Genomic DNA, 24,005 nt, shown 5'->3' on the forward strand with positions numbered 1-24,005 from the left:
CCATGGGCTGAATAAATAATACGGGCTTTGACGGCTTGACCGCTTCGTTTATGCAAACTCCAGCGGCAACTCGGTTATCCTTTTTCGAGAAGACAACACAGGACTCCGTTCACACTTCACATTTCGCAGCTTGTACGCCTCCATCGACTTTACCCTTCCATCCTCTTCTTCATCATCATCATCACCAGTTCACCCACGCAACTTTGGAAGACACTTTGACTGACACACAGAGAGTGAGAGATATATGGAGAGGAAGGTGCTGGTGGTTTGTGGGGTTGTGGGTTTCTTGGGGATATTATCGGCTGCGACAGGGTTTGCTGCAGAGGGAACTCGGATTAAGGTGACTTTTGTGTTGTGATTTAAGGGTTTGATTCGAACTGTTGGTTGTTCTTTTTCCTTTTCTTGTTTTGTGGTTGTGTTTTATTCATCAGTTCGATGGCTGCTGGAACGGTTGAAGAAAACATAAAGTACAAATTTCGGACTATTGAGGAGTTAATTTGATCACCTCTTTGTAGTGTTGGATCCGGTGTTCATGGGATGGAAAGCGGGGATGGGGATCGTACTGACCTCTGGACTGTGGAGAAAACTATTTTTTCTAATTCAAAAGCGATAATTGTAATCAGAACGTTAAAGAACTGCCTAAGTTAGGTCTAACAGTACATGGGTGATGAGTACGGCATTGAAACCCTTGTCGCCTTCCGTATATTTTGCTATTAGTGGGGATGGCAATGTTGTAGCAAGGTAGATTTTAGTTTGAAAGCCAACTATTTAATTTTAGAATGAATCTTACCACTGAAATTTTGTAAATTTATATTGCATGTGGATATGAGACAGGAACCCTAATCTCACCTCGAAATTGAACTATAGAAGTTAGGTTTTCTTTTATCTCCAAACACGCAGGAAACTTCATCAAATATTGATTTATCTGATACAAACAGGGAGGGACGAGTCGGAACTTTGCAAGTTTTTCCTAAATTGCTATCTTAAATATAAATTTAATGCTTGTCTGTTCCCCTTTATTGTGTTATCTTCCTGTTTTAGTACGCTCTCCTTTTCCGTCCTAAAATGTGAAAATAATCCTAGGTAATTTTTTTTAATACATAAAATTTTAGGTGAGTTAGGTCCGGAGGGTTTACCAGGACTAAGGCATGCCTCTAGACTCAAAAAGTGTTTATAAAGGTACTTAAATCACTTATCAACAAGGTTTTCACATCAGCAACAGGATTTGAGCCTACAACCTTGTGGGTCATGGACCAACTCTTTATCAATTGAACCAACCTTTGTTGGTAATAAGTCTAGGTAATTGATGTGAACTTTGATGGTAGGATTTTTGCCGAATGTGATCCTGGTAGGACTAGACTCAAAAAGTGTTTATAAAGGTACTTAAATCACTTATCAACAAGGTTTTCACATCAGCAACAGGATTTGAGCCTACAACCTTGTGGGTCATGGACCAACTCTTTATCAATTGAACCAACCTTTGTTGGTAATAAGTCTAGGTAATTGATGTGAACTTTGATGGTAGGATTTTTGCCGAATGTGATCCTGGTAGGACTAGTAATATGATTTACTTTGTATCAGGAAGGCTATTGATGTTGCACTTGCTAACCCTAGCATTGTTTGTATGCTTTGCTATTTCTACATCATCCACAAAAACCACTGAAATACTGTGCTGTATCTTGACAGAGTTCTCAAGTTACAACTGATCCTCCTGATCAATGTGTGTATCCTCGAAGTCCGGCACTACCTCTTGGTTTAACTGCAGCCCTGGCTCTAATGATTGCTCAAATCGTCATAAATGTTTCAACTGGGTGTATTTGTTGTAGAAGAAGCCCTCGAATCCCTGATTCCAGTTGGAGGCTGGCACTGGTTTGCTTTGTATTATCTTGGTAATTTTCACTTAGTAGTTCCCTTCCTCTTATTCCTCGTGAACTCTGTTAATGTTGCCAATTACTTAGTTATGAAGTAGAATTATGAATTTCATTCATCTAAAGAGAATTTGGCTTTGAAGTTTGAACAGGCCTACATTGGTGGGCAGCATATATGAATGAGAATAATTCATTCATTTGGATACAATATGAAATTGAATGTGTCCAAAGTGAAGAATTTGGCTGAGTTCAATGTTTCTCTCCATCCGATATATTGTTTTATCGAGTGATGCAATAAATAGAGACTTGAAGGCAACAAGCTTGCCTCGTTAACTTTAGAATCTAGGGTAAATCTCTCTGATTCATTGAATCAAAAAACTAATCAAAATATTTAATAGAATTATTATTAATTAAAAAATATAACTAACCTAGAAATAAATACTAAAGTCACAGGACCCTATATGCTGTGCTGCAAGGAATAATGATAATAAAAAAAAGAATTAAAAAATACACTAAATAGAGAGTGTCGATCATTGCTCTTCAACACTCCCCCTCAAGCTGGGCTGTAGATATCTATCATGCCAAGCTTGCCACATAATGATACAAACTGTTCTGTTGCTATTGACTTGGTTAGGATATTAGCTATCTGAGACTTTGAGGAAGCATACTGCACTTCCACAACTCCCATTTCAATATTTCCTTCAATGAAATGCTTGTCTATCCTCACATGCATGGTCCTATAATGGTTAATAGGATTCTTGACTATTTTAATTGTGAATGAGATTGACTCTGTATCTCTTTCAGACGGGGAAGAAGTACGTAGTTAACCGATTAGCTTTAGGATTAGGGTAAATGGGATTCTTGACTATTTAAATTGTTGATACGATGTTGCAAAATAATTTCATAGGACCATGAATGCTGGTCCTGAGTTCCTCCAACAATCTAAGTATCCACATGCCTTCATAAATTCCTAAGGCAAGTGCTTGAAGTTATGAATCTGCACTGCTGCTGTGTGATACCGCTGATTGTTTTTGGCTCCTCCATGTTATGAGGTTACCCCACATGAAAGTAACGTAACCTATTGTTGATATGTTGTCCTCAGTTGTTCCGGCCAAATCAGCATCTGTAGGCACTTCAACTCCCTTATGGGGTGCCCTCTTTAAAGTAGAGCTCCTTTCCAGGAGCCAAGTTTAAATATATGAGAACTTCGTAAGCAGCCTCTAAGTGATCTTCCTTTGGTTTATGCATGTAATGTCAAGCCTAGTGCGAGTGAGGTGCATCAATTTCCCAATTAAACTCTGGTACCTTTCTATATTAACTAGAGGACTCTTCTTTAATTTTGGAGCAAATCCAGGGTATACTTTGTGAGATACTTATTCCTCTCTTTGTTCTTGCTACTTCCGTTCTTAGAAAGTACCTTAGACTTCCTAGATCCTTGACTTCGAATTCTGAGGCTAACAGTTTCTCCAGTGTGTGGATTTCATCTTTGTTATCGCCTGTTATCACTTTGTCATCTACATACACGCTTAACATTTGTTTATAGAATGTTTCATGAATAGTGTTTCATTTGCTTGACATTGAACAAAGCCATGTTTTCATATCACATTAGTGAATTTTTCAAATCAAGTGTGTGGGGACTGCTTCAAACCATACAATGTTTCTTTAGCTAGCATGCCTTATTGAATTTCTATCAGATTCAAAACCTGGAGGTATATCCATGTAAACTTCCTCCTCCAAGATGCCATTCAAGAAGCCATTTTTTCCATCCATTTGGAATAAAGGCCCCACCTAAATTGGAGGCAAGTGAGAGAATTAGCATGATGTTTTTGAATTTTGCAACTGGAGCAAATGTTTCTTGGTAATCAATACGTGGAGTCAAATTGTATCCTTTGGCGACAAGCCTTGCTTTATAGCGATTAATGCTCATCTGGGTTGTATTTCTTTGTAAGTGCCCACCTGCTTCCCACAGTGGACTTACCCTTGGGAAATTCTGTGAGTTCCCAGGTTCCATTCTTTGTCAATACCTTCATCTCTTCGTTAATTGCAGCTTTCCCAAGTTCGGTCTTTTAGTGCCTCATAGACATCCTTTGGAATCTTTTATGCTGAAGCGCTATGTACAAATGATTTCAGCAGTAGATAATTTTTCGTAGCCAACAAAATTCCCAATTGAGTGTCTGGTACATGATCTTATCCTCTTTCTGAGTGCTATAGGCCACGTCAGATCATCTCTTGTAGGATTTGAAGCTGAGGTTGATAATTGACACTGTTCTGGAGGTCATGCTGGATGGGTTTCAGTGCTGAGATTTTGCTGTTTAGATTGTTGCATTGCTGTTTGAGCTCCTTGCTGGACTGTAGCAGGGTTAATCTCATTTAGTATTGGGCTGTGGGCTAAGTATTTCAGGATGTGGACTAGGTGTTTCTGCAGAATTATCGTCTGGATCAGAATGTTTAGGGATGAATTCAGAATCTTGTGGTGCTTGTTCAAGATTTTGTGCCTTTTTGAATATAAGGAAAATTATATTAAAAAGAAAATGAAAACACAGTTAGTAAATTTAAAATTAAAAACCTGGTGTGGGGACAGGGTATTGGAAGAAGGGGAGAGGGAATTAGAAGCTAAACAAGAAATAGAAGGGATTTTGTGCTTGTGCTGCATTGGTTGGACGCCAAAACAGGGAGTGTCTTGGTGCTCCCTCTGAATGGGTGTTTTGGGGAAATGTGTAGTTTCACAGAAGGTTACATCAACGGCAGTGTAGAATTTCTTTGAGGTTGGATGATAGCATTGATATCCCTTTTGAGTGTGACTGACCTATAAATATATTTGAGAGCCCTGGGATTGAGTTTTCCCTTTCTCTGAATTTAGAGCATGGAAGTCGTGATATTGGACCGTGGCTCTAATACCATGAAGAATTTGGCCGAGTTCAATGTTTCTCTCAGTCTGATAGATGGTTTTATTGAGTGATGCAATAAAGAGACTTGGAGACAACAAGCCTGCCTCGCTAACTCTGGAATCTAGGGTAAATTTCACTTATTTACTGAATTGAAAAAATATAAATCGGAATATTTAATAGAAATATGACTAATTGAAAAATATGACTAACCCTAGAAATAAATACTAAAGTCTCAGGACCCTATATGCTGTGCTGCAAGGAAGAATAATTATATAAAAAAAATTTAAAAATACACTCAAACAGAGAGTGTGTCAATCATCACTCCTTTACATGAAAAGCAGAGAAATATACGTTTTGTCAGTGAATGACGATGATTAACTTGTATACAAAGACTAGAAACTACATTAAATAGGGGTGAAGGAGTGCTGGTCAGAAGATCCAGAAAAGGGGAAAACAGGAACACAAATACATTCAGGCCTACATATCTGGAGCATTAAATACCCAACAGCTAGGAATTAAATGAGATGACTACTGCTAAATATAGGAACTTAATGGTAGCCAAGTCTTGTTTATTCTTTATCGAGAAGGGGATCACATGACATTCCAGCTCTGGTGTGATGCCCTTCATCTGGGAATATTTCCAGATCTGGTCGAGTTTTAATCCTTTATTTTCAACACAATATATTCAAAGTAGATGCTGGACCCATATGTCTTGCAAGGAATATGCCAATTTCTTGTCATTATAGTTTAATTGTCTTCAGGATTAGATAATTGTTTGAGTAACAAAAGTAATCTGCCAAGAAATAGAAACACGAGCAGCTGGAGATGGCATCCTTCAATGCCAAGGTTGGGTTTTAGAGGAATCTGAGCTTGAGATATTTCTTTGAAGATGTAAAATGAAGGATGCAACCTCTAGGAAATGGTAGAAAGATAGTCATTTTCATTTTCTAAGTGAAATGAGCAAAGGAAAAGACAATATTAGTCATATCTCCTCATATAATTCAATTTTAGAAATTCTCAACATTCAGCAAAGATAGTTATAGTTTAGTATCTTCAGAATAGACTCATGTTGAAACTTTGCAAATTTGATCAATGTTTCAAAACTCTGATCACTGCATCAATAAAGGGGTTGATTTATGATTATTTGTTTGAGTAAATCAATTCTCTTCCCTCAAGAGACACCTAAATTTATCTTTCTTCCCTATATTTTGAGAAATCACACGTCTCTTTACCAAAACCAAAGATATGCTCCACTTAACTCCATTGTCCATGCAACGTGAAAAAACTAAAATAGTACCTTTTTTGACCAAAATATCCTTATATTCCTAATGATATTATACATCAAGTATGAAATGTTCAACTTTTTGTCCATTTGTGTGGGTTTTACATTTACACTATGTTTGGTTGGGGGAGAGGAGGACAGAGAGGGGAAATTTTTTCCCCTCCACTATAGTATTGTCAAACAAGGGCCCTCCCCTCCCCTCATCCCATCCAAACAACAACAGATGGTTAGGGCAAGAATGCATTGGGTCAAATTATATTAAATATTTAAAGCTGCATATGGATTCCCTTCATGGGGATTTTTTGTGTGTGGCTAAAATACAGTTTTAAATTATTTACATAAAAGTTCAGAATTTTATGTCATTTAGCTATAGATCAGATTTTGAGTATTGGGATTGCATTTTGATAGAGCTCATGATTTTACTAAGACCTATAAGAGGAAATCAAGGAAGGCAAGAGGTTAAAAGATAACATTATTGTTGGTTCAGATGTTGCCCTTCGGATCCTGGTTATGAGGGGAAAAAAGAAAGTATTGATGGCCTAGTGATGTGCTGCTAGAGTCCTAGTGATGGTTAAGGGTCTTCTAGGGGTAAGGCTGTGCTAGAGTCACTTTTTAGGTCTTTAAATCTTCCTCCTTGCCTAGAGAGAGTGAATATTGAGAGTGGTATAGGAGAGCTCTGGCCCTCGAATGCCAGGTTGGGGGTGGAGGAAATCATCTTTCTTCATCATTTTATCTCCTGCTTAGTGTATGTTTGTAAGTGAGTGACTTATATTTTGTGATTGTTGTTTGGTGGAGTGTATTCTGTGCTGTTTCTGTTTCAGTACGTTGTAATTTTCAGTTCCTTATTTCGCTGTAATCCAACTTTGCTATTCGGTAGGTAATAGTAATTTTCAGTCCCCATTTGTGGTGTAGTTTCTGGTTTATGCTTGTTTAAAGCTTATTAGAATAGAGGGTTCCATCACATTTTCAGATTCACCAGTGAGAAAAATTACTAGATTTTAGCTTTTTGTAGTGTAATACAATAGAAAAATTGCCATGGAAAGAGAGAAGATCTGAAGTTTTCTGACATGAGAACCAAGTGGTTTGAGGAAGTCTGGGCAGCTTTGGTGCATAGAAATTGGTTTTTTGGGTTCTCATTTGGTCAAACCTTGAGTGCTAATCTACTTGATTTTGAAGACTTAGTTTTCTTGCATGTTAGAGAATGAAACCAATGAAGGTGGAAGGTCATATCTTTCTTTCAGTGGGACTATGTTAGCAACCTGCTACCCTAACCTGATAAAATGCTCTCGATACTTATCCAGAAAACAGCAATCTACTGCACAACCATATGGCAGGCAGTAACAAGGCAAAGAGAAATTGAAAAAGTATTATGGACTAGAATATAGGAAACCTGAATAGAGCTTTGAGGGGGACTAGATGCTCCCAGACAACCCATATTCTTTGTTTTCCTTACCCCATCCACATTCCTTTATTCTTCCTTACATCTTGCTATCCAACTCCATCTAGAGGCTCTCGATCTCAACCCCATGTTCTATTATTTCCATGCCAGAAAGAATGCGGTTAGTGCCAACCTTGCCCTTCCTCTTGTAAACCAGAACAATTGATCTTCTATCTGACTACAATCATGTTGGGAAAAAGACTTATAAAAGTGACCTTAAAATTGCGTTGATGTGCTCCAGGAAGATTCAGATGAACAATCTTAAACACATAATAATTAAATATAATGAACTTGTAGTTGAATGATAAATTTGCATGTTACAAACAGGATACTAGGTTGATTTGCCTTGCTCTAAAAGAGGAAACAGAGAGGGATGACAAGTGAAGGGGTTTCCACCAATTTTCAGAAACTAAAATAAGAAATTCTGGAGGATATGGATTTAGCCCCCCATTTTTTAAAATTTTTACCAAGTTTCCAAATCACACATCCAAACCTCAGAGGCTGATGAAACTCAATCCATACAAGCAGCAGAAAAATACAGCAGGGGACAAAAGGTAGTGACGAAGCGAGGAGGTGATACTGACTAGGTCTGTTCTGGCTGTAGTGTTTGCGTGCTTTAGCGGTTCCTATTAGAGCTGTATTTGGAATCTTGAACTGCCAGCTAAGTAAAGAGAAACAGCAAACTTTAACAAATAATTAGTGATTTCATCAGAAAAACATGATATGCACTTAATTCAACCACATATGACCCATTCCAGCCTGCCAGTTCACAGATCAAAACATCTTCTAAACTTTGAGGGGTTTGGATGTCATATAAAGGACCTTTCCAGCGCAAAAGTGTAATCTATCAGAGGAGGCTGTGAGTAGTTTTTTCTTATAACGTGTTACAATAACCACCAAACTAATCAATGCATTTGTTTTATCGTCTATCTTCTCAACACTTGTATGCACATCGAATTCTGTAAACCTGAAAAAAAAAATCATTTCTGTATGAGGCTAAGGCTTTGTGAATGGAATCTTCTTGCTTGGTTTCTTGAACTGTGGTTACATGAAATTCATGTATGCCAATGAGAATAGTTGTGCATGTTTTGTTTATATCTTGGAAATTTACCATGTTCTACTTTTAAGGCTTTGTTGGAATGAGGGAAAGAGAAAAGATGGGGGGAGAGAAAAACTTGTCTTCTATATTCTTGTTATCACTATTTTACATTATTTATCGTTTTATTGTAAGATAGAGAGGAATATGACTGTCATTTCACATCCCATCTATTACTTTTTTCCCCTCACCTTTCTATTTATCTCATTCCTATCAACCATATCAAGGGTGGTCTAAGGATTGTTTTTTACGTGGCATGAATCATTAGCCTTGTTTATGAGACTAGGTTCTCAACTTATTCGCTTAGCTTATTGGTCAGCTTGTCACCGTTGTGTGTTTTATGTGAAACAGGTTCACGTTTGTCATTGGGTTTCTCCTGCTACTAACCGGTGCTGCTCTTAATGATCAACATGGTGATGAGAGCATGTACTTTGGCAATTACTACTGCTATGTGGTGAAACCTGTGAAACCTGGAGTCTTTGCAGGAGGGGCACTTCTATCCCTTGCAAGTGCAGCATTTGGAATGTCTACTACATTACCCTCAGCACAGAAAAGAACGCCGGCAATGGAACGTCGATAGCGAATCAAGGAGGAATAGCCATGGGACAACCACAGTTCCCACCAACCCAAAATAGTCAAGAACCAGTGTTTGTACATGAAGAACATACATTAGAAGACAGTTCACTTGATCAGAAAATATCTCTGGACCAAGGGCAATGTGTATGAGTTGATGACATTTTGCAGAGCAGTTTCCATGGATAAACTTGTGAAAAGTGAAGGTGGTTGCAAGCTGCTTTGGTTTGGTCAGTGTTTGGTTTAGTTGCAGGTAGGATTTGTATATGGATGCATACATGAAAACAGACAGCATAGTTAGGGGATTATATGTTTTTGTTTTTGCAATTTGATGGTCCAGAGAAGATGAAAGATGATCTTCATGCATTAATGCCAGGAAATATCAGTAGAATTTATTCAAATTATCAGGTTGTTCGGTTTCAATACTTGGTTCATTCGTTTTCATCAACTCATTGTTATTGGGATGGAAGCGAGATTTTTTTATTTTTTTATTTTAATGAGAAGTGCTTGTGCAATTAGAAATAAAAATTTATACTGTGTGTAAGTTCAAAAATTTTAATTACTAATCAAATTGTTGTGTTTTAAATGTAATTCTTAAACTGCAATTGAAATTTTCGTTTTAAATTGATGATATTTCCAATTTTTTTAAAAAAATGTCAAAAAGATTTATTTTAATACTTAATTGTCATTTTCACAATTTTATAAAAAAATAAATAAATTAAGGAGAATGACATAAAGATTTATTTAAATTAGATAAATGATATATTGTTATCATAAAATGGTATAATTTTTTGAAATTCTTTGAAATCCTTCTGTCATTAAGGAATTAAAGGATTAAAGGATATGACATTTTATTCAGACATGCATCAAAATTGAAATTCACAAGTTTTTGTTCACAATTTAGTTTCAATATTAAAAGTTTTGTTTCTAAATTCACAACAATTTATTAGTCATTCGCAAGTCTTGGTGTGTAAGTTCAAACAAGCATTAGAGTTAAAAATTTATTCACAACTTTAATTCTCAAGTTAACAACTTTTGTCTTTAAATACGCAATAATTTATTAACCATTTACAAGTCTTGTTGTACATCTAGACAAGCATCAAACTTAAAAATTTACAAGTCTCCATTTATAACTTTGGTTCTTAAGTTAACAAGTTTTGTCCTTAAATTCATAATAATTTATTAATCATTCGCAAGTCCTGATTTTAAAGTTTTGGTGTGTAAGTCCAGATATGTATCAGAGTTGAAAATTCATAAGTCTCCACTCACAACTTTGATTCTAATATTAACAAGTTTTATCCTAAAATTCGTAATTATGTAACAAGAAATTGTAATTTATCAATACCTTTTGAGTAAGTATTAGTACCCACGTTTTCAGCTTTAAGCATGGAGAGAAAATGAAAACCTTAATTATTTACACACAATAACCCGCATCAACTTCAACTATCACATATGAAAAGAGAAAATTTCAAGGAGGAGAGGAATTTTACCCATGTACAACAAACGTAACTGAGGAAAAATGTTTGTCTATATATACCCACGCACAGTAGCCAAACAAAAAAATAACTCATGTACAGAAACTTGAAAAAAAAAAGGACACAGAATGACAAGAAGGAAGAGAAGAAGACAGACCAGAAGCATACCATGAATCAAGTTGTGAATGGAGAACCTGAGAACCCGAGATGAATTAGAAAAATTCACAAGTTTTTTCAGTGAGGATTGAGATTTTTATTTATTTGGTCATTTCATTTGATTCCCTAATGATAAAAAGATCCCAAGGAAATTTAGGAAAATTGTACTATTTCATGGGACTAATCTGTTATTTACCTAATTTAAATAGATTTTTCTATCATTTTTCCATAAATCAATTGCCTTGACATTATTATAACCCTTTTGTAAAATAAATTATACTCATCTAGTCCTATTTACATGTCATTTTCAAAATGTTTCACTGAAATCAAAGAAAGCTTTTTTTTTTTTTGTTTACAATTGAGATCAAGAGCTAAAAAAAACTTACAAGAAAGGAACTCAAGAATGAGCCTCTTTATCATCAGCCACCACCTTCAAACAAAAAGGTGGAGGTTGATCAAAATATTGAAACATACCTACTCTATCAAAAGCAAACTTAACCAAAAAAATGAGTACAATAATTGGCTTCTCTAAATATGAAGTTTACTGAAATATTCCATTCTTTATAAAGAAGGGATTGGGCTTGATTGGTAATATCCATAAACAGGTGACAATCTTGATTGAATTGAGGAGAAGGTTCATTGCATCTACACAATCAGCAAACACTTTGACCTTCTACCCCTATATCCTAACATAATTGAAGACTATATATAATTCTCAATAACTCAGTCACAACAATAGGGTAGTAACCAACATAAACATTAAAACCACCCACCATAATTAGCATTCCAATCGGATTATATCACCACATTTGCCTAAACCATCTTTCACAAAACCATCTATATCTAGTCTCACATAGCCCAACTCAAGCCCATCCATTGATCATTTGTGAAACTTGCCTGCTTTTTAAATGTAAATGTTTGCTTAACAAGTTGCAAGTCATGCTTCACTTTATGAAGCATTGCGGTCCCATTCCTTAAACTTTCCACATCCTCACTAAAAAAGCTTTTTACATTCATCACACCATATGTCTCAAATACATATTCAAAAAGAATATCTCAGGGTACCTATTTTGTGCAACAAAATCAAAGAAAACTTTAAACATCATTAATATATCTTAAAATTTAATAAGTTTTCAATACTACCCCTAAAAAGGACAAAAAATAATTATCTTTAAAATTTTTTTTTAGCATTTAATATGAGCAAAAATATAAAGATAAACTAGAAAAAATTATGAAATGCCCTATAAATGGGATTACAATTAATTTTTTTGTCCGCTAAATAGAACCAAAGGAATTACATGGCTGGGGATTTGTATCATTTTTACACCCTTTCTTTATACATCTCTTGATATTCAATCACATCTATCCATTTAATTATTTTTATTTAATGGTGATATTACTAATTATGACATTAAAATAAGTAGATTATTTAATATTATCATTTAAATACTTTTGAAAATATGTTGCAATGCTTATTTATGATAATCATTAAATCAATAGTATATTTATTTTAATATCGTAATTGAAAATCTAAAACCATTAAACCAAATGAATAATTAAATGAATAGATGGGATCAGGCATGAAAGGACGTATGAGACACCATGGTAAATAAGACAAATAGAAATATGTCATCAATTTATAGATAAATTAACTAACTTATTAGGGGAAAATTTAAGTAAAAAATATCTTATATTTAATTGCAAGAGTATACATATATATATACTATATATTATATTATTTTTATGTAGGTTATTATTATTTGGTTAAATTATTTATATTTCATTTAATTTGCATTATTATCTATAATTTTTTTACATCATCTAAATTATTTATCTTTTTCTTTTTTTTTTATGTCAAATAATTAACATACATTTTAAATATACTAATTTATTCTAACTAATTCAATCTTGGTTCAATCACAGTCCAACCATTGATCTATGAACCAAAGCTTCAATCGGTTTGATGGCTTAAACCTGATTAAAATTACATATATTTTTTTTATCAAAAATAGTTATTGAATGTAGTATCATAAATAAAAAGATAAGATATGAATGAAGACGAAACTATACATTTGTTTTTTTTGTCAAAATAAATATTGTTATTACTTATTACAATGAAAATAATAAGAAATATCAACATAATATATAAAACTAAAGTAAAAGATGCACTATTTTTCATTATTTATTTTAAATTATGTTCTTTTTTTTAAAATAAAACCATGCATTAATTCATTTCATATTTGTTATTATACTAACTACTCCACAATTCATATTCGAATCAGTCAAATCAAGCCATTGCATCTAATCCTGGGTTCGAATATATATCCTCCTTGTTGTAGGAGGAGCCTTGGTATCATTTAAACATAGGTCACTAACAATATTGATCATTGTGTGAATTTATATCTATGTGTATTATTATTATTATTATTATTATTATTGTGTTTCAAAATATACAGTCGTGTTAATTTTTTTATTATTTTTAGCTAAATATTTATGGATGGTTTGTAGGAAGACAAGTCAATTATAGTCTGATTTCTCTCCAATTTATAATTACAGGTTTTAAGCAATTGAATATGTGATTTTTATCTTGGTTTTCATTATTTTTTAAAATTTTGCTCAATATTAATTAATGCATCCGTGTGGTTTGGAAAAAAAAAAAAAAAAGAAGCATATATGTGTCTCTTCACATGCTTCTGTGCATTGCAAAAGTCTAGTTCATAATGAGTTAAGATTTCTTTGAAGGCAAGTAAATTATTTTCTGTAATATCATAAAAATAAAAAGAAAAAATGTGAATGAAAAAAAATTATTTCTTTAACAGAAGAAGATGATTTGATTTAATATAATATATTGATATATTGATTTTTCCTGAATATTAATATATCAAAATATTATTTTTAAAATTGTTGCCTAAAATTTTCATAAAAAATAATTGCTGCATGTTTTTCAAAATAAATGTTGTTATTAGTTATTACAGTTATACATAATAATAAATATCAAAATAATACATAAATTTTAACTAATATATAAAATTTCAATAAGAAAATTTATTTTTAATTTTCCACTCATTGTTGGCAAAAATCTTATTTTTTATTTATTTTGAAATATGTGACATTTTTTAAAATTAATTCCATGCATTTATGAATAGGAGAATTTTCTGGATAATAATACATTCATAATACAAATAAAAAATATTTAAAAATTGGGAAAATCACTAGAGATAACATTCTGGTTTAATTTTCTATTTTTCCCTTTTTAACCAAATATTGATGTTGATGTTAAAACTTAAAAGAACGAACTCTATAACTTGACCAGAAATTGAGACCCAGAATAACCCAGAAATTCAAATTTCAAATCACGCTCCAACGGTCATAATTTCTAGGGTTCTCAAACGTCTATCTCCCTCCCAACTGTACTATATAATCGCCCTACTTCTTCATTTCGCTCGCCGATCTGCATTCGGATTCAGACACTTCTACGCATTTCTCAATTCTCAGTTCTCAAGTACAAAACATCTTGTTTTGATTCATTTGCATATCTTAATCATCATGGACTTCCACACCCTATCAAGGAAGCAGCTGCAAGCCCTGTGCAAGAAGAACAAAATCCCCGCTAACATGACCAATGTCGCTATGGCGAATTCTCTTGCAGCTCTGGAGCAAGTAATGTGTTTTATTTTTTCCTCTTTCTCCTGCAATATCCAATCTGACTTTCGTTGTTGTATGTAATGCGATTTACTGGGTAATCTGCGACATAGAAAAGTTTTCAAATATCAATCAATGATATAGTGTGCTTCGTTGTTGAAACTGATCTTCTCATAATGCGGAACCTGATATTGTGCTTCTTGGAGTCCTTTGAATTTTGCAATGAATACCCTTCGATAATTTTCCATTTATTTTGAAACATCGTATCAGGTTCGGTTAACTGCTTGATTCGAAATGAACCGATTGCTTTTCTAACCCGTCAAGGAAAATTCTTTGAGCATCTTCATTGTCTAATTGGATAACAGAAAATAGAAAGTCTTTAAAATTTCATTGTCTTTAATTTTATTGAAGAACTATCTCTATCTCTAATCAAGGTTTGTTCTGATTTTAATAATGGATTTTGAAATCTTCCCTTGAGTGTATCAGGTTGAAGGGATAGAAGAAGTTTTGAACCCATTAGACAGCGATGCCCAGAAAATTTCAGATGAAAAGGACACGGGAACCCCAGCTTGCCGAACTTCAACTCGAAGAAAGCCAGTTGTGGAAGAGCCCGAAAGCTCCAAGATCTCTACTCGGCTTCGTCGTGGGACAAGAGCAAAAAATGATGAAGAAACTGATCAAGAGAACAAAGATCTTAATGTTCCTGTAACTCCTGCTGTGCCAACAACTAGGAGAAGAGCGCCAGCGGCGTCCACTCGCAGAAAGAAGGAAGATGAAAGGCCAAATGATCAAGTGCCAAAAACTCCCGCAGCTTCAAACAGTAGGGTAAAATCTACTTCGGCCTACAATACCAGGAAGTCAGTGAGATTGCTGGAGAAGAACTTGTCCAAGATGAGCTTAGTGGAAAAGGAAGAAACAGGATCTGTTAAAGTTGATGATGAGACTTCTGAAGAATTGACTAGTTTTTCTAAGCAAATAGAAGACTCTGTTGATAGTGAAAACGGTAGGTCCGATGTATTTGTTTCCTAAGCGTCAAATCTTTTATTGTTCTCGAGCTATTTCTTGTTTTTTTCTGTTCGGGTCCTAAATTAACATAGGGCATGCAGGGGCTAGCTCACTGGAAATATCAACTGAAGTTACTGAGAAAACTGATGAATCGGAGCTTACCTCTTCAGAAAAGAACTTGTCTAAGACAAGCTTCATGGACGCTGATGAAACAGAGTCAGTGAAGGTTGATGAGATATCTGAAGAAATGACAGGTCGTCTTCAGAAGATTGAGGAATCAGAAGATGCTAAGATAATTTTCATGGATGGTGATGAAACAGAATCAGTGAAGGTTGATGAGATATCTGAAGAAATGACAGGTCTTCCTCAGAAGATTGAAGAATCAGAAGATACTGTGAAGGGTAAGTCCCAACAGCACGTCTTTTGTTGTTATTGTTATTATTGTTTGGAGATCTTTGTTCCAATGGTATGTTTCAATCAAATGATTCCAATTCAGAAATGCCATTAGTTTCCGGGGAGGCAAGTGATAAAGGAGCAAGTCTGGAGGCTGAACCAGAAGAAAGTCTCGTGAAAATCAATGAATCGGGATCTCCATTGAAGGATATGAACAATAGTTCTGAGTCGGACGTTGAATTAAGTAAGTCAATCGCCAAGGAAGTGGATGCTGCTAATAACGAATCAGGTGTGTTTTCCTTCCCATTGGTTGAATGATTCTTTTTGTATTAAATTCTTTTGTACAACGATCTTGTTATGCCAATGGTATGTGCTTCAATAGACGTTGAATTTGATGGGTGTTATTACTCTCTGCAGGAACTGAGAATATATGTCAAATTGAGAATTCTTGTGATTCTTTAGAGCCAGAAAATAATATTTTCCCGTGTACCGAGAATGATGCATTCTCTGATGACAAGCAAGAGAGCAACGAACATTCAAATATGGGAAATGACATTCAGAACTCAGTACTAATGCTTTCTTCTCATGCTGAGGACGAAGTAGTTATTAAAATGGAAGATGACTCTGCCGAAATACATGTTTCTAAAGTTGATGATGAGGTTGATGCTTCTATGATTGTTGACAAGAATGAGGCAAGTGAAATTATAATGTGGGCAATGATACTCAGTATTCTGGAGGAAAGTTTTGTTCTGAGAACAACGAAGCGGTTGAAATTGCCAGTGACATTCAGGAAGAAATGATCTCTGCTGAGAACAAAGCAATTGAAACTACTGCCTATGACAATCAGAAGTCTGAAGAAATGTTTTCTGCTGAGATCAAAGCAGTTGAAACTGCTAGTGACATTCAGAATTCCGGAGAGATGTTCTATGCTGAGAACAAAGTAGTCCAAGTCGAAGAGCACACGTCTCCTCTTGTTCATGGAGAACTGGAATTTAGAACTTCATCAGATATTGAAGAATCCAAGGAATATGTAGAGAAGGATGCTGTTATGGAGGCCTCCAATGAACCATCGTCAGAAGGAAATATGAATGTCCAACGTGCAGCAGATTCTCAATCTTCAGAAGGAAATATGAATGCCCAAGGTGAAGCAGATTCTCAATCTTCCTTGGTTATTATTGAAGCTGAAGCAGGATCTGAAACTACAGATGTTCAAATTGGCAATGAAGAATGTAAGGAAGACTCTGATGAGATGCATTCAACTTTGACTTCTGCTCCAATCAGCTCGGAGCTGAAGACCAGTGATTTTCCAATTCAGTTTACATGTGAAGATCAGTCAGCACTGAAAGATAATGCAGCAGTGGAAGTTAAATCAGTTAGAAAGATGTATGATGAAGAGGGAGATAAGCAGAAGGAAAACCAGATCAATGATGATCTGGCCAGTAAAAGCATGCGGCAGCTCAAGAAGATGCTGAAGAACTTATCATTAGATAATAAAACCAATAACGAGAAGAGTAGTGTTAAGGTAAGGCTGAATTTCTTTCACTTGCAATTTATATTGAGAATAAAATTTAAGTGACTATTCGTAGTAACAATCTTAATTCACTATGTTATTCTTTTTCACTGGCAATCTAATTTAATGTGCAGGAAGTGGAAAGGAAGAGAACTGCCTTGCAGGAACTGCCAGAGAACCGAATGACAGAGAGCAAGGGTCAGCAATTATTACCATGAAAAGGAATGGCAAAGAAATCTTTGGTTTCTTCCTTTATTTTCTTTTCTTCCTTTTCCCCCCCTTTTTTCCGGGGAGGTCAAACCATCCTAGTTTTGGCTGCATATTTCATCTTCATTATGTCATATACTTATGGTTAAGGAGTTATTGAAGCATTCCTAGTAATGCAAAGAACTCTTGGAATTCTTTTCTTGCATAGATTGAGTCTTTGAAATGAATAATCAAAAAGCCAAATTAATTTAAATGAGCGGAGCAAAAAGCTTGGATTAATTTAATATTACGATTCAAAATATTTAAAATAACAAAACTTGCAAGTAAAATTTGTTTGATAAAAAAATAGAAGAGATTAACTTGTCAAAAATATCACTAATGGTCTAAATAACTTGTGATTATTATTCATTTGCAAGTGAAATATTTATGAAGAAAAATGAATACTCTTCATGATTGGCAGCCTTTAAAATTGAGATTCACATTTATGAAGAAAAACAAACAAAAAATTAAGTTATCAAAAGATATTGATGACTTTTTGTGATTACTCTTATTCTCTCTCTCTCTCAGTTTTTGTTTTTTGGGCCTCACTAATTCTCTTACTTATAATTTATAATTTTGTAACTATTAGATTCTTCTCTTTATAAAGTTGGGAGTATGAATTAACTCATACCTTATGAGTTGGGTTGGATTCAATTCATTTTTATATAGGTTAAAAAAATTTCATTCTAACTTAACCTTTAAGATTTGATGGATTAAATGGGTTAACCCACATACTCGTTTATTTTATTTTCATTTTATTTTTTCATAAATTTAAAAAAATATATTTAATTGATGAGTTCTAATTTAATATTATTTCATGATTCATTTTAAATATATCAAAATATAACTCATAATGTTTGTATAAAATATTAAAATATATAAATTAAACTAGCCAAATAAGTCATGCTCCATAAAATTTCCCCCTTTTTACAAATTTTTTTAAAAATAATATGAATTAAATGGGTCAATCCTAACCTATTAATGTTAACTCAAATAATTCACAAGTTAGATGACTCAGATAAAAAAAACTCGTTTTTATTTGGATCACTTTTCCCCCAACTTGATCCGACCTTTATAATAAGTTATTCAAGCCAACTTATATAACCCGACTAAGCTAGAAAAGAATTATAGCCAAGAAACAAGATGTTGAAAAATGAAGAAATAAATATAAGAAAATTTTGAATACAAGGAGAAAACATTAGAAAAATTGTAAGAAATTGATGGCTAGTTGAAACGTGAAACAAAATACTTTGAATAAAAGAAGAAAATTTAAAAAAAAACCATAATAAAACAACAAAAGTAACAAGCTTTGTGTCATTTGATGGAGCCAGCTATATGAAATGCACCACATGCTCTATCAACAACTAAGCCTTTAAATATATTAAATTATTATAATAATATAACAACACATAAAAGAAACCAACATTAAAATATAAGAGTTGGATATTATTCAGTAAAGTTCTTCCAACAAGTTTATGACGTGAGTTTAAGCTACACTCATATAAACAAAACAATGTGAAACTAAACCAAAGAAGATGAATATTGTTGTTGAAGCAACGGTAATTTTGCAGCACCATCTCCAAGTCATATTCTAGACTCTAAGTCTTGGTACCATGCCTTTTAGGCTTTTGAACATATATCATGGAACAAGCGATAAAAAATTGAAGAAATAAAGATGTTGAAAAATGAAGAAATAAATATGAGAAAATTTTGAATATAGGGAGAAACATTAGAAAAATGGTAAGAATTAATAGCTAGTTCAAACATGAAATAGAAACTATTTTGAATAAAGTAAGAAATTAAAAAAATTCATAATAAAACAACAAAAATAACAAGATTTGTGTCATTTGATGGAAGCAGCTATATGAATTGCACCACATGCTTTATTAACAACTAAGCCTTTAAATATATTAAATTATTAATAATAGAACAAAATATAAAAGAAACCAAAGTTAAAATATAAAAGATGGATATTACTAAGTAAAGTTCTTCCTACGAGTTTATGAATGAGTTTAAACTACACTCACATAAACAAAACAATGTAAAATTAAACCAAAGAAGATGAATATTGTCGTTGAAGCAATGGTAATTTTGCAGCACCATGTCCACAAGGACGAAGTGTATCTGAGTAGGCAGTGAAACGTGTTGCATCCTGTCCTAAACCATGTCCACAAATTTCTTCAAGCTTCATATAAATTTCCTGCCTCAATCCATATCCATAAATCTTTTTCTCTGTAGTGAAATCAATCGATCTCCATTCATAACAGTGAATCCCGTTACAATAATAGGATCTTCTTCTTTCATACCAATTGCCTTCACCCTTATTTTCAAAATCTTTCTCCATTTGTTAACCTCATAATCAGTTAAAACCCAGACAGTAAAAACTTTCTTCCTCAATCTCACCAAACAAATTGACTGATCTGAACTCGATGATTTCCCCCATTTATAAATGCCCATCTGACAGGTCAAGTCATGGGAGCCGGCTCTGGCCTCTTTAGGGATTCTAAGCATTCTTGAGCTTCCATCTTCAATGTTGTAAGCCATTATATATGGTCTGAAATGAGGGCACTTGTTGCAGAGAAAAGGAAAGCAATCTGATATGAAGTGGAAGGCTTTTCTATGATAAACATGCATGTCGAATCTCAACGGCCTGCAACCAGTGAAGAAGCTTGCTTCAATTGCCTTCCATGCACCTTCCTTTATAGAGTAAAATTTCAAATCATGACATTGAGAAGCCCACTCATCTTGAGCTTCAAATAGAAGTAGCATGAAATCATTTGAGTCTTCAGTGTTGCACTCTAAAACGAGTTTAAGATCAGCATCTGGGTATTCTTTGAGAAAGTCTGGCGTTGGAACAGGAAGCCATGATTGTGTTATTGGGTTGCAAATGAATAGCTCTTTATCACTGCGAGCAAGAATCAAGCCCTTGCTTGAAGCAACAATCCTACAAGATGGATAGTATTCCAAAATTGTAAGAATTCATGAGAAACACCAGAGATTGGGTTCTTTGAATGTAGTTGATGGAACTCGATTTCTGCACCATATCTTTGAACTGAGTTTGGTTGCAGAAAGAAACAAGAGTCATCCCTTAGCAAGGCATTTTGGGATTGCTTCTGGATGAAATATGTGTCCTCTGAAGAAACAGTGTTGTAGAATTTGTTGACGCATTTGAATTTGCAGACAGATTTTGCAGGTAACCATGAGAAGATCTCAAGCATCATATCATCAGGCATATCCATGACTGCTGAATCAAGCACATGAATAAAAGTTAACAAGTTTTGAAAAAGGAAGGGAAGATGATAATCAAAAACTCAGATGAATGAGAGAAATTTTTGGCCTCTAAAATTTGATTTGGTACTGTGATTTGTATCTCGGTTCTCGCGTGTGTGCATGTAAGTGACTCCTATAACTGTTCCTAACAAAAGCGTGAAGCTAGTTTTGAGATAACGAAAAGGAAATTAAAATAATTCGTATTAATTAGTCACTTGTGTTCAAGAATCAAGATAGATTAGAAATAGAATCATTTGATCGATGGAAACGAATTGATTAGGACTTGTTTGATTTTGTTTTTAAAAACTATTTTACAAATCAATTTTTAAAAATTATTTTTAAAAATAAAAAAAGAAAATCTGTTTGATTATATAATTTAAAAAAAAATTTGAAGTTATAAAATTATCTGATAGTATGGGTCGTCGCCAATGATTTAAGAAAAATATATGATAGTAGTTGACCATAATTAAAGGTAATCTACATAATCAAATATAGCGAGCTTTAAGAAAAATATATTAAAAAACAGATAAAGTTTTTATTTAAAAAACAAAAAATTGAAAAATTTCAAAAATATTTAAATCCAAGACACTTATCTAAACGATTTTTTTTATTTATTTTTTTTTAAAATAGAAATAATAAAACATTTAAAAACTTATTCAATAAAATTAATAAATCACTTTGTTTGGAGATACTGGTTAAAACATTTTTTTCTTTACCAACTAACTTAAAACTAAAATTTAGGAGTCATTCATGCGCCCATTGCAATTTTTTCCTCTTTCGGAATCGAACGCACGTCTTTCTCAATATGAGATGAGTGGACACGTCACCGGGCCACTGGTGTGAATGGAAGACGACTTTAACAGGTAAACTATAATCTTTTCTATAAAAATACAATATTTACAACCTATGAATGAGTAATATAACTTACCTTAGGGTGATGAGTCAGAAAATATGTGTTATATGAACAAGATAGTAGTCTGCAAATAATTTTCCCCCAACAAAGTAAGAAGCCTTTTGTGATCGCAAGCCTCAAATTTGTTTCAAATATGAGTCTGTGCGATGAGAATTCATGATATATTTATAGCCATGAATTGCTTAACTTGATAATCTTCTTATTAAAAAAATACTACTTAATAACGATTTTTTTGGGTCCTAAAAATATCTGATAAGGATTCTTTTCTTAGACGATTATGGTTATTTTATTTCAAAATGGAATAAATTTAAATTTAACATGAGTAGTCAATAGATAAGAAATATATCATTATCTTACCAAATTTAAGATATTTCAAAAATAAAAGAAATGTAATTTTATTGCATTATCATATTATAACCTAAAAAAAATACTTGTTTGACTCCTGATCAGGTCTTTTTTTAAATTTAAAATAATAGATAAGAAATATATTTATCACTATTTTCATTAAATTTAAAATATCTTGAACTAATAGAAATACAAATTTAATTAAAGATAATATTATAACCTAAAAATACTAGTTTATCTGCTAATGCAGGCTTGCACTCTTTCCCTCCTCGAATCTAAATTTTTATTCTGTTTAATTTAAAATTGGGATGATATAATTTTAGTCCTTTAATTAACTTTTTTTCTCAATTGTTTCTAAATTTTAAAACAATGTAACTTAATTTGTGTAACTTATTGATTTAAAAAATTATAAAAATTAAGTTATACTGAATCAAGAAAGTATAAAATCAAGTTGTTTTAATTTTTTTTTTTTACCCACAATTAAGTTATTTAAAGTTAACTGTTCTAGTTTAAAGTTCAAAGACTATATCAATAATTAAAAAAAAATCAAGGATTAAAATTTATTTTGTAATAGTTTTTGTTTTTCATATTGATATTTTTAAATCTTTTTTCGATTTTTAATAGTTATACAATTATTAAGATGTTGACTAAAATTATGTTCTTACAAATCAATAAACATTTATTTATTTGCTTTTCTATAAATATTTGCTAGAATTAAATGTAGATCAAGATTCAAGATTATAAGATAAGTTAAAACAAAGTATTAAGATTATAAATTAAAGAGATAATTGTATTAAACTATAATATTTGTATAAAATATATTAATTAAGTCAGCTAAGTAAGTCATGCACCATATATTTTATACTCACAAAATTTTTCCTTTTTTCTTTTTCAATTTTTTTTAAAAAACAGTGTGAGTTAAATGACCCAATCCTCACTTATCAAGGTTAATTTATGTAGTTCATAGATTATATAGTCTAAGTCAGGAAAAATTAATTTTTCTTTGGGCCAACTTTTTCCCAACCTGATCTGAGTGGCAAAAAATCGAAGAAATAAAGGTGTTGAAAAATGAAGAAATAAATATAAGAAAATTTTGAATATAGGGAGAAAACATTAGAAAAATGATAAGAAATTGATGACCGAAACAGAATTATTTTAAACAAAGGAAGACAATTAGGAAAATGTCATAATAAATAACAATAATAAGCTTTTTCTCATTTGATGGAGCCAACTATATAAATTATACGATTAACAATCAAGCCTTTAAATGTATTGAATTTTTATAATAATAGAACAAAACATAAAAGAAACCAAAATTAAAATATAAAATGGACATTATTAAGTAAAGTTCTTCCTACAAGTTTATGACATGAGTTTAGATACACTCATATAAACGAAACAATATGACATTAAACCAAAAGAAGATGAATATTGTTGTTGAAGCAATGGTAATTTTGCAGCACCATCTCCACAAGGACAAAGTGTATCTGAGTAGGCAGTGAAACGTGTTTCATCTCGTCCAAAACCATGTTCACAAATTTCTTCAAGCTTCATATAAATTTCCTGCCTCAATCCATATCCATAAATCTTCTTCTCTGTAGTGAAAATCAATCGATCCCCATTCATGACAGTGAATCCCATTACAGTAACAGGATCTTCTTCTTTCATACCCATTGCCTTACCCTTATTTCCAAAATCTTTCTCCACTTGTTAACCTCATAATCAGTTAAAACCCAGACAGTAAAAACATTCTTCCTTAATCTCACCAAACAAATTGACTCATCTGAACTTATTGATTTCCCCATTTATAAATGCCCATTTGGCAGGTCAAGTCACGAGGGTCAACTCTGGCTTCTTTAGGGATTCTAAGTATTCTTGAGCTTCCATCTTCAACGTTGTAAGCCA

General features: G+C 33.0%; 1 protein-coding gene and 1 pseudogene across 1 annotated transcript; both read left to right on the forward strand.

The window, feature by feature from the left end:
• Positions 1 to 9,549, forward strand: LOC129297302 (protein VASCULATURE COMPLEXITY AND CONNECTIVITY-like; annotated as a pseudogene).
• Positions 9,550 to 14,227: 4,678 nt separating this feature from the next.
• On the forward strand, positions 14,228 to 17,727 carry LOC129297304 (uncharacterized). The gene is given in 7 exon segments (XM_054935657.1): positions 14,228 to 14,436; positions 14,905 to 15,421; positions 15,525 to 15,824; positions 15,920 to 16,105; positions 16,234 to 16,604; positions 16,607 to 17,338; positions 17,461 to 17,727. Coding segments are annotated over 7 exon segments (2,304 nt in total). The 5' UTR covers positions 14,228 to 14,322; the 3' UTR covers positions 17,545 to 17,727.
• Positions 17,728 to 24,005: the final 6,278 nt, after the last annotated feature.

The sequence above is a fragment of the Prosopis cineraria genome, unplaced genomic scaffold, assembly GCF_029017545.1.
Source record: "Prosopis cineraria cultivar Desert tree isolate PC_DT_omini unplaced genomic scaffold, ASM2901754v1 PC492, whole genome shotgun sequence".
Taxonomy (NCBI): Eukaryota; Viridiplantae; Streptophyta; class Magnoliopsida; order Fabales; family Fabaceae; genus Prosopis; species Prosopis cineraria.